The sequence below is a fragment of the Curcuma longa genome, unplaced genomic scaffold, assembly GCF_044706935.1.
Source record: "Curcuma longa cultivar G26 ecotype Majalengka, Jawa Barat unplaced genomic scaffold, ITB_CL_G26_1.1 contig_28240, whole genome shotgun sequence".
NCBI lineage: Eukaryota > Viridiplantae > Streptophyta > Magnoliopsida > Zingiberales > Zingiberaceae > Curcuma > Curcuma longa.
The window spans coordinates 1-11,572 of record NW_027433648.1 but is presented as its reverse complement, the minus strand read 5'-3'; the positions used below and the strand labels follow the sequence as shown (position 1 = coordinate 11,572).

Here is an 11,572-nt window from a genome sequence, read left to right as displayed (position 1 = left end):
CAGAGGCTTGTACGTGCAGCGAGCAACCATGGCGGATGGGAAGACGGGGAGAGACGTGGTGGTCGGCCGGCAGTTCTCCGTTAACCACTCCACCAATTTCACGGTCACCGGTACTGCCAGTTTGTTCTCCCCCAACGACCGATACAAGGTGATGGACCTCAACGGCGACGTGGTGTTCAAGGCGAACGGTTTCTTGTTCGGCTGCCGCTGCCTCCTCCTCGACGCCGCCGGCAACCCTCTCCTCACCATCAAACCAAAGGTATACATGCAGCAGCAGGTTTAATTTAATTCATCGTCAAAAAATTATACGGTACTCACGCTTGGTTACGTTCTTGTTGATTTTAGGTATTTAGTTGGCACCAAACATGGAGAGTGTTCAGAGGAAAGAGCACCAGCCCGAACGACTTGCTGTTCAGCGTGCGAAAGCCCCAGATATTCCAGTGGAAGGACAACTTCGATGTGGTCTTGGCCACCAACGCCGGCGACCAAGCTGTAGCTGCCCCCTGTGATTTTAAGATCATTTCACGATGCAAGAAATGCACAATTTGCAGTGGCGAATCCGAAGAAATCATAGCCCAAGTGAGCACAAAAAAGTTTCTGTTTTTTCCCTATTTTTCTTAATTAGTTTCATAGATATGTCTAATTAATGTCGTTGTAGATGCATCGCAAGACTGCATTTTTTGCGAGGGACAAACTGGAGGTGACAGTGAATCCGAACGTCGATTACGTCTTCATCCTGTCGTTGATAATCGTCCTTGAAGAGATCAAAGCGAGTCGTCGTGGAACAAGGGCAGGTAGTGGAATAAAAAATTGAATTTTGTTTTCCCTTGTGTGAGGGAGTGAAGCTTCATCACCATGCAGTTAAGTGCAGACATGAATGTCGATCTTTTAAATGGAAAATTAGGGTATTGAGTTTGCTTAATTATATATATATATATACACGAAAATGATATTCTGCGCTTCTGTTTCTTGCGCGCCCGTGCCCGACGCCGAATCTACCGTTCATCACCGATCGCGCGCCACATCTGACCGTCCAAAACTGGGAATGTATAGTGCTCCGCCCCCCCCCCCCTCCCGCGCCCCCCCCCCGACCCTCCCCCGCTACCGCAGCCCCTCGCCGTGCCGTCCGGCCACCGCCGACCGCCGGACCGGACCCGATCGACGCGCCACTCGTCGGCACGTCGGCCGGCGTCAGATTTTGGCCGGAATCCGGCGTAATTTGGCCCGAATCACGCATGGCAGTGGCCTCGTCAGATTCTGGCCAAATCGCGGTCGGAGACCGGCCGCGATTCGGCAACCAATGGTCGCGCGTTGGATTCGGCAGTTTCCAACTGAATTCGTCGGATTCCGACCACAATCCGCCGCGGAATCCGACGCTGACCGACGCGTCGGCGAGTGGCGCATCGATCGGGCACGATCCGATGACCGACGGTGGTCGGACGGCATAGCGAGGGTGGGCGGAAGCGGCGGGGGTCGGTGATGTCGCGCACGGGATCGCGTAGGCAGTGTCACACAGAATATCAGAACTATATATATATATATATATAATTTTATGATAATATGTTCCATACAGGTATAGAATCATCTGTGATACCATAAGAGCAATATAAATAGCTTAATTAGGACTAGCACAGATGAACTTCCTTACTGAGGGATGTCTTTAATTTATTTATCATAATATATATGTTTAGTCTGGCCTCAGCCAACAAGTCATGCTCAACCTAAGTCTATGATTGGATCATGGCATTACCTCTGCCCAGTTCGACCAACTTTGTAGGCTAGCTGGCTAGGTGTTCTTCAACTGTCCTGGATTAAATTATGAAAATAATAATATATACATGTATAATGAATATTTAATAAATATATTACATTTATATACTAATATCCTTATAAATTTGGGCACAATATATTAACCTAAAAGTTATTGGACTGCACTAGACTCCGGTCCAGTGCAGCCCAACATTGGCTACGCCATTGATTGAGCAAAAACATCGTTATATTTTGAGTCTGACTAGAGCCATGAGGTTTCAATCACATCTACCACTAATCTTTTGGAAGGAAAGTATATTTATTTTCGTTTATCTTATCAATCGCATACATACAGTTCTACTTCCTAAGAAAACACATGTTATGATCTGAAGGCTTTCATCTCTTTATGAGATAACCTGTCTGTTTGAATAATATTCATCCATGCATTATAAATTATAAATAATACTCAAGAATGATACATCAAGTTATACGAACATGAATATAAACATATTTTATTAAATGATAAAGGAGAATGTTAAGAAAATATTTGTCCCAAAATAATAATTATACTGTACCTACGATTGTAATATACCTAATAAACTGATCTCATATATATAGACAATGAAATAGGAAAAAAAAATTATCAAAATACATAAATAACCAACTATGCAATAAAAATTAAATAAAATTAAATGGACTATGTAGAACTTGTACGTAGAAATTGTTTCCAAAATCTATAATATTAATCAAATCTTAAAAATCACCTAAGTTTGTGAAAGGAAAAGAAATTGAGCACAACCTACAAAGTCAAAAAAGTACAACCGTATATGAAAATATAATAAAAAAACATCAACATAAACAATAATTTATATTTTCAAAATTTTTAGCACGATTTAAATAACGAGTCAAGTCGGGCCAATCTTAACCTCCATGGCCATGCCCTCCGTGTCTAATCCAACTAAATTTTATTTATCCATTTAAAAATTAAAATATGTATTTTTTAAATTCTTATTTCCAAGAAGCTGCATCCGGTTGACTTCTCTGCTCTCCTACTGGAGTACGCAAACAAGACGATCAGACGAACTCAATTCGCCATTGAATTTTCCAAAAAAAAAAACGCTGACTTGACTTCCTGCCCAAGATCGTGTCTACATTAATTCACATTCACGTTGAGATATTTATTTAACAAGCTCTGGACAGCACAACAGAATTAATACTGAATCACAAAATCTTCAGGGAGGCTTGTGCAGCAGCTAGCAGCCATGGCGGATGGGCAGAAGGCAGAGAAATGTTGCGCCTGCCGAGCTGGTGGCCGACCAGCGGCAGTTCACCGTTCCGAACGCCGTCAATTTAACGATCACCGGCACTGACACTTTGTTCGCCCTGAAAGACCTTTACAAGGTCGAGGACACCAACGGCGACGTGGTGTTCAAGGTGAAGGGCGTCTCCTTGAGCAGCCGCCTCCTCCTCCTCCTCGACGCCGCCGGCACCCCTCTCCTCACCATGAAACCGAAGGTACGCAGAATTAACGTTTCATCATCAAAATGATACTCACGCTTGGTTCTTGTTGATTTTAGGTATTTAGTTGGCACGAAACGTGGAGTGTGTTCAGAGGAGAGAGCACCAGCCCGAACGATTTGCTGTTCAGCGTGCGAAAGCCCAAGATATTCCAGTGGAAGGACAACTTCGATGTGGTCTTGGCCACCAACACCGACGAAGCTGCCCCGTGTGATTTTAAGATAACTGGAAGAAGCAAGAAATGCACCATTTGTATTGGCGAAACTGATGAAATCATAGCCCAAGTAAGAATATATGCATGCATAAACACATGCATATAGAATAAAGTTTTTCTTTTCTTTCTCAAATTTTCAATTAATACTGCTGCAGATGCATCGCAAGACTGCATTTTTTGCCAGGGACAAACTAGAAATAACAGTGAATCCCAACGAGGATTTCGCCTTCATCGTCTCGTTGATAGTCATCCTTGAAGAGATCGAGGCGAGTCGTCGAGCAGCTGCAAGTGCATAGATATGAATGTCTACATTTTTGTATTAGTAGTGCTGATGGCTATCGTAGAAAAGGAAAATTAGTGTATTGTGTTTGTGAATGAATAGTATGTTGGGCATTCATTAAAAATAACTTAGAGTATATTCTTAGAATGTGAAGAATTGTTATTAAAGTATCTCTTCATTGTGTTTTGTTATTAAAGTGTCTCTTAAATAGTTTTTTGTATGTGTCTCTTAAAGAGTCTCCTTGTATGTATAAATATGTCCTTGTACTTGACATATTGAATCAAACAAGAAGAATAAGAAACAAATGTTATTGAGTTCTCTTGTATTTTCTTCCTCTCTATAAAAATCCTCATCTTCTTTCTCTCCAACAAAGTGGTATCAGAGCGAGGTTAGAGTGCTCAAGTGATTGCCAACGATGGATCTTCTTCTTTTAAATTTCCTCATCTCACAAAGGAGAATTATGGGACATGGTGTCTAAGGATGAAATCCTTACTTGGTTCTCAAGATGTATGGGAGATCATAGAGAAAGGATATGAGAAGCCTCAAAATAAAGATAATTTATCTCAAATAGAGAAAGATTCTTTGTCAAAGACAAAGAAGAAGGATCAACAAACCCTCACCCTTATACATCAATGTTTGGATGATTCCATGTTTGAGAATGTGGCTAATGCTACTACTTCAAAAGAAGCTTAGGAGATATTGGCAAAGACTTTCCAAGGTGTTGTCAAAGTAAAGAAAGCAAAGCTACATTCACTAAGACGTGATTTTGAAGCATTGCAGATGAAAGAGTCTGAATCTATCATGAATTATTATTCACGGATAACCACAATTGTCAATCAATTGAAGAGATATTGATGTAGGGCTGACGTAGTAGGAGCTGAATTACAGTAGATCATAACTTTCGATTCGGATATCAAAATGATGATATATTTTTCGTACACGGAGCTCTTTTAGATATCTACATTAGTTATGGGTTGGAACCCATAATCACCCACTTTCAGACCCATCAGACATTGTTTAGGATCTTTTTTACTATTTTTGAAAAATTTATTTTTTTGGTAACTTTTGATTTTTTTTTGTATTTAGGATATTTTTGATAATTTTCTTTTATAAAGGAATATATAAGTGTTTGTTTGGTTGATGATAGAGATTATCTTTTTTATTGAATAAAAACTTCTTTTTTGGTTAAAACGTAGTCACGTCGAATTTTCTTCATTTGTCGATTCTCATCTTATTTTCTTCATAATTCCCCTCTCTCTTCAGCCCGCAAGATAATTATTATTCTGTCTGATATCAAATAGAGAGATAAAATAGAATATGTACGTATTGTGGAAAAGGTATTTTGTTCTTTAATTCCTAAATTTGACTATATTGTGTGTGTCATTGAAGAAACAAAAGATTTAGATTAATTGACTATTGAAGAATTGAATGACTCATTATAAACCCATGAAGAAAAGATGAAGAAAAAAATAAGAGTTATTGGAGCAAGTTTTCAAAGCCAAAGCTACAGCAAAGAATGATGAAAAAGGACACAACTATTTTAGAGGTTGTGGATGAGGAAGAGGCTGCGGATGAGAAAGAGGACATGGACATGGACATGGACATGGCCAAAATGGACTAAGGCAAAAAGAGATAACTTTAATCAAGAATAAAAGAAGTCAATTATCATGTAGTGGAAGAGTAAGAGGAAAATGATAAGACTATTATCCAAATTCAAATGGAATGAGGTATGACAAGCCTAAAGTTGAATTTCACAGTTGCTATAAAATGAGTCATTATGTTTGGGAATGTTATAGTACTACTAATGATGTTAAAAAAGAGGCTCATCTTGTTACTAACAATCAATAAATTGAAGAGCCAACTTTATTACTACAAATCAAGGAATAAGAGAAAGGTGATAACAATTTATGGTATTTGGATAATGGTGCAAGCAATCATATGCGTGCGTACAAAGATAAATTTCTAATGCTTGATAAGAAAGTGAAAGACATTAATATTGTTTCTTCTGAAGACTCCACAAAAATCCATATTGAAGGGAAATGTACAATTCTCATATTTTTTAAAAATAATAATTATAAAATAATATCAGATATTTACTTTGTACCAAAATTAAAGAGTAATATTATAGGTTAGGTCAACTACTTGAAAGGGATTATGAGATTCTTGTGAAGAATAACTCTCTTTGGCATAGAGATCAAAATGCTTAAGGTTGCTATGTCAAAGAACAAGATGTTTACTTTGAATATTAAAATAATTGAAGCAAAGTGTTTGAAGCTAATGTGCAAGATGAAGCATGACAATGTCACATGAGATTCAATCATTTGAACTTTGTTGCATTGAAGGCTATGGAAGAAAAGAAGCTGGTGAAAGGGATGACTCTAATCAACCATCCAAATTATTTATGTAAAACATGTCTTCTTGGTAAACATGCTAGGAGGAGTTTTCCAAAAGAAGCAACATTCAGAGCAACCAAGCCACTTGAACTTGTGTATATAGATGTATGTGGACTGATTAATCCTCCTTAACTTAGTAAGAATAAAAATTTCTTACTCTTTATTGATGATTTTAGTAGAAAAATTAGATTTATTTTCTTAAGTAAAAATCAGAAACTTTTGGTTCTTTCAAAAAATTCAAGACCCTTATAGAAAAGGTGAGTAGATATAATATCAAAGCTTTGAAGTCTGATCGAGAAGGTAAATTCACTTCCAAAGAGTTCAATGACTTTTGTGAAACTTATGGAATTTGAGTCTTTTGACAGTTCCTAGATCGCTACAACAAAATAGAATAGCCGAGAGGAAGAATAGAATCATTCTTAACATGGCAAGATGCATGATAAAAGCCAAAAATATGCCAAAGGAGTTTTGGGCCGAAACTATTTCTTATGCAGTTTATTTGTCTAATCACTTTCCAATATTGAACATCAAAAATCAAACTCTTCAAGAAGCATGGAATGAAAGAAAGTCTAATGTCAAACATTTGCGAGTTTTTGGAATTAAGCATTGCATATGCTCAAGTACCACAGCAAGAGAGGTCTAAGACTGATGATTGAACTGTTAAATATATTTTATTGTATATGATTTACAATCCAAAGACTACAAGTTATACAACCCAAGCAATGTCAAAGTGGTGATAAGTGGAGATATTGAATTTGTTGAAGAAGTATCTTGGAATTGGAAAGTTCAAGAAGAACAAACTTATAATTTCCCCCCTACTTTGGAAAAGAAGAGCAAGACACTATAGTGTCAAGACAAAATACAACTCGAGCACTGTTCCCCATGAATACAGTCCAACTGAAACATCTCAAAAGACGAGAAGTTTATAGGATATTTATGCTGAAGCTCATAAAATCAATACTTTAATTTGTCTTTTTGTAGGTTCAGAACCCCTAACATTTGATGTAGTAGTGAAAATTTAACGATGGAGACTAGCAATGGATGAAAAAATAAATGCAATTCAAAGGAATGATACATGGGAATTGACAACTCTTCCAAAAGAAAAGCAAACTATTGGCGTGAAATGGATCTATAAGGTAAAGAAAAATGCAAAAGGGGAAATCCAAAAATACAAAGCTTGTCTTGTTGCAAGAGGATTTAGTCAGCAACCAGTTATAAATTATAATAAAGTTTTAACTCTAGCTTGATTGCAAACTATTCGATTATTGCATTGGCTACAAAAAGAAAGTGAAATTATTTTCAGTTAGATATCAAGTCAGTTTTCTTAAATGGCAAGTTGGAGGAAGAATATTTATATAGAACAACTATTATGATATATTGCCAAAAGACAAGAAAACAAAATTTTAAAGTTGAAAAAGGTTTTGTATGAATTAAAACAAGCCCCTAGAGCTTGGTACAATAGGATTAATCAATATTTCAAATTTAAAGGCTTCATAAAGTGTCCACGTGAATATAGTCATTATGTTAAAGAAAAGGAGAATGGTGATTTGATTGTTGTTTGTTTAAATGTTGATGATATGATTTTTACAAGGAATAATTCAATAATATTTGATGAATTAAAGGAAAACATGACTGCAGAATTTGAAATGATAGATATTGGGATAATGTCATATTATCTTGGCATTGACGTAAAACAAATTGATATTGGTATCTTTGTTTCTCAAAAGGAATATGCTATATAATAAAATCTTGTAGAAATTTGACATGGAAGACTATCAATCATTTGACACCCCTGTTGAATGTGGAGTTAAGTTGTCCAGATTTGATGATGGTAAGAAGGTAAATCCAATATTGTACTGAAAGCTTATTGAAAATTTGAGGTACTTGACATGTTCTAGACCTAATATTCTTTATGGAGTTAAACTTATTAGTTGTTATATGGAGTCCCCAACTCAATCTCATATTAAAGCTGCTAAAATAATATTGAGATATGTTAAGGAAATTTTGGATTGTGGTTTAATTTATTCATTTTTCAAGAATTACAAGTTAGTTGAATACAATGATAGACTGACAGTGATTGGGGAGGAGATATTGATGATAGAAAAACACTTCTAGTTTTCTATTTTGCATTGGAGATATTGCATTCACTTGGAGTTCAAAGAAGCAACCGATTGTGACGTTGTCAACTTGTGAAACAAAATATGTAGCTGCTACTGTTTGTGTTTGTCATGCTATATGACTAAGAAAATTATTGAAGATGATGCATTTGTCACAAGAAAGAACTACTGAAATTTTTATTGATAATAAATCAGCCATTATTTTCAGGGGAAATCCTATTTTTAATGATAGGAGTAAGCATATAGATACAAGATATCATTTTATTAGAGAAAACATCATTAAAAATGAAGTTCAACTGAAGTATGTAAAACTCAATATCAAATTGTTGATATTTTCACCAAAGCATTAAAGTTTGAAGAGTTTGCAAGATTAAGAGAGCAAAACTAGCAAGTAACAAAAATTTAAATTTAAAGGGGATGTTAAAATGATAAACTTAATTTTAGTATTTATGAATGTGAATGAATAGTATTCATTCATTATAACTCTATAGTACATTTCTAAAGCATATTTTTAGCATCTAATCACGAAGGGTTGTTACTTAAGTGTCTTTTAAATAGTCTTTTGTATGTGTCTTTTACTCTTTTATGTATCTCTTAAAGAGTCTCCTTGTATGTATAAATATATCCTTGGACTTCATATTTTGAATCAATAAGATTAAGAAGCAAGTGTTATCTAATTCTCTTCCTCTCTATAAAGATCCTTATCTTCTTTTTCTCCAACATGTCTCTCTTTTTTTCAAATCATCAAAGGGGCATCCGACTTTTTTTTTTATCTAAAGAGCACCTCATCTCACTGTTCAGCCGTGTATAATTATCCAACTATCTTCGAGTATTGTTCAGTGTTGTTATCTCATGTCTAATTTTTTAATCAATCGGGCACATTGTAACTGTTACAATGTGAATAATACAAACTACGAAACTATAGTTGTTATAGCATAAATTTTTATTATTCATATTGTAACAAGCTACGAAATTATAATTACTACAACGCACTCGACCGATTTAGAACTTAAACAGGAGATAACAATACTCGAGGACAAAACGAGACATTCCTTTGATGCATTGGTATCATCGACTTGGCTCGATAAGGTGCCGGTGATACCCCACTCCATAAATGCGGTAGAAATTAGACAAGGAACAATTGGAAGAGATTGATTTGTTTGATATACTCAAATGACGGAAGAGTCAAAGTATTGAAATTGATAGAATAGAGTGAAAAAAAAATAGGGGGAGCGAATATATATATGAGCTTATCTATCATTGACTTACCCCATTTGGGACAGACAAAAAAAATTTTAAATTGATCTGCAAAAAATTTAAAATTAAATTTGTCCATTCTTTAATTTTACATCAAATAAGTAAGCAAAATTGTCTGCTTTCTTCGTCTAACTATAAATTTCCAACAAGCTGCAGTCCTCCGAATTTTCCACAAAATTATCTTCAGGGAGGCTTGTGCAGCAGCTAGCAGCCATGGCGGATGGGCAGAAGGCGAGAAATGTTGCGCCTGCCGAGCTGGTGGCCGCCCGGCAGTTCACCGTTCCTTACGCTGTCAATTTAACGCTCACCGGCACCCGCGGTTTGTTCTCCCCGAACGACCTTTACAAGGTCAAAGACACCAACGGCGATTTGGTGTTCAAGGTGAAGGGTGTCTCCTTCGGCAGCCGCCGCCTCCTCCTCGACGCCGCCGGCACCCCTCTCCTCACCATGAAACCGAAGGTACGCAGAATTAACGTTTCATCATCAAAATGATACTCACGCTTGGTTCTTGTTGATTTTAGGTATTTAGTTGGCACCAAACGTGGAGAGTGTTCAGAGGAGAGAGCACCAGCCCGAACGATTTGCTGTTCAGCATGCGAAGGCCCAAGATATTCCAGTGGAAGGACAACTTCGATGTGGTCTTGGCCGTCGAGCAGCTGCAAGTGCATAGATAAATAGCAAATATGAAAATAGCCTGTAAAACCATCTAAAAAACAATAGTGAGACTTCCCTGCCAATCTTTCCAACATCTGATCAATAAAGGGCAGTTTTTCACTCTCATAGGAAGCAACTCATTCTTTTCATTTGCCACTACAGTCACTCCTGATTTTTTTGGAACCACATGAATAGGACTAACCCACTGAGAATCAGAGATAGGATAGATGATACCTGCCCGTAGAAGTTTAGTTACCTCTTCCTTCACCACTTCTAGCATCAATGGGTTGAGTCTCCTCTGTGGTTGTCTCACTGGCTTCATGTTCTCTTCTAAATGAATTCGATGCATGCAAATAGCTGGACTGATCCCAGGTATGTCATCAAGTGTCCATCCAATAGCTCTCCTGTGCTGCTGCAAGACTTGTAGCAATTTTTCCTCCTGCTCTGGCTTCAAATTATTTGCAATGATGACTGGTAGCTGATGATCATCTCCCAAGTAAACATACTTCAAGTGATCTGGCAGAGGCTTCAACTCAGACTGTGACTGTACTGTAGATATTGGTGATTCTTGGGGCTCGGTGCAATCCCCTACACTCAAATATCCCTCCTCTGAATCCTCCATCAAGAGTGGTGATTCTTGGGGTTCAGTGGAATCCCCTACACTCACTCGACCATCACCTGCAAAACATAGGTCAGAAATAGGCTCCGGGGCAGCTGTCTCGATACTCAAAGTCTCCTCTGAATCCCTGAAACCATCAAATAAAACATGATCAGCCAACACATCAATATCCAACAAATCATCTAAAATACTCATGCTCATGATAGAGTGATCCTCCCTAGGGTGTTTCATAGCGTCGAAAAGGCTGAACTGGACCACCGTATCTCCAATCTCCATGGATAGCGTGCCTGCGTGTACATCAATCTTTCGTCCTAGCAGTCTTCAAAAATGGCCTCCCAAGTATAAGTGGCGATCCGTGAGCCAAGTAATCCCCCTCCATGTCCATGATATAGAAATCTGCAGGAAAAATCAATTCTTTCACTTTCACAAGTACATCTTCAATCATACCTGCGGGGTGAGTTTGGCTTCGATCTGCTAGCTGAATAACCACTCCTGTAGGCTGCATAGGACCTATCCCAAGCATCTGAAAAACTGATCTAGGCATCACATTAATTGAGGCTCCCAAATCAAGCATGGCATCGTGAAAAGTGTTGCTCCCTATCTCACAAGAGACTGTAAAAACACCTGGGTCTTCACATTTCTGAGGAATGGACTGAAAAAGAGCTGAAACATTCTTCCCCAGGTTTATCAATTCATTTCCCTTGAGTTTCTTTTTGTGCACACACAAGTCCTTAAGAAACTTGGCATATTTAGGGATTTGCTTGATCATGG

At 37.5% G+C, this 11,572-nt stretch overlaps 3 protein-coding genes and 1 pseudogene across 3 annotated transcripts; 3 read left to right on the top strand and 1 right to left on the bottom strand.

Moving 5' to 3' along the window:
• The first annotated feature begins 28 nt into the window (after nucleotides 1-28).
• Nucleotides 29-814, top strand: LOC141819199 (protein LURP-one-related 15-like). The gene is made up of 3 exons (XM_074706544.1): nucleotides 29-259; nucleotides 346-579; nucleotides 659-814. Exons 1-3 carry the CDS (start codon nucleotides 29-31, stop codon nucleotides 812-814), a joined length of 621 nt encoding a protein of 206 aa, XP_074562645.1.
• Nucleotides 815-3,018: 2,204 nt separating this feature from the next.
• On the top strand, nucleotides 3,019-3,834 carry LOC141819198 (protein LURP-one-related 15-like). Its single transcript, XM_074706543.1, has 3 exons — nucleotides 3,019-3,264; nucleotides 3,327-3,551; nucleotides 3,637-3,834. Exons 1-3 carry the CDS (start codon nucleotides 3,019-3,021, stop codon nucleotides 3,775-3,777), a joined length of 612 nt encoding a protein of 203 aa, XP_074562644.1. The 3' UTR covers nucleotides 3,778-3,834.
• Nucleotides 3,835-9,714: 5,880 nt separating this feature from the next.
• On the top strand, nucleotides 9,715-10,202 carry LOC141819201 (protein LURP-one-related 15-like). The gene is made up of 2 exons (XM_074706545.1): nucleotides 9,715-9,987; nucleotides 10,050-10,202. Exons 1-2 carry the CDS (start codon nucleotides 9,742-9,744, stop codon nucleotides 10,200-10,202), a joined length of 399 nt encoding a protein of 132 aa, XP_074562646.1. The 5' UTR covers nucleotides 9,715-9,741.
• Nucleotides 10,203-10,211: 9 nt separating this feature from the next.
• Nucleotides 10,212-11,570, bottom strand: LOC141819197 (uncharacterized; annotated as a pseudogene).
• Nucleotides 11,571-11,572: the final 2 nt, after the last annotated feature.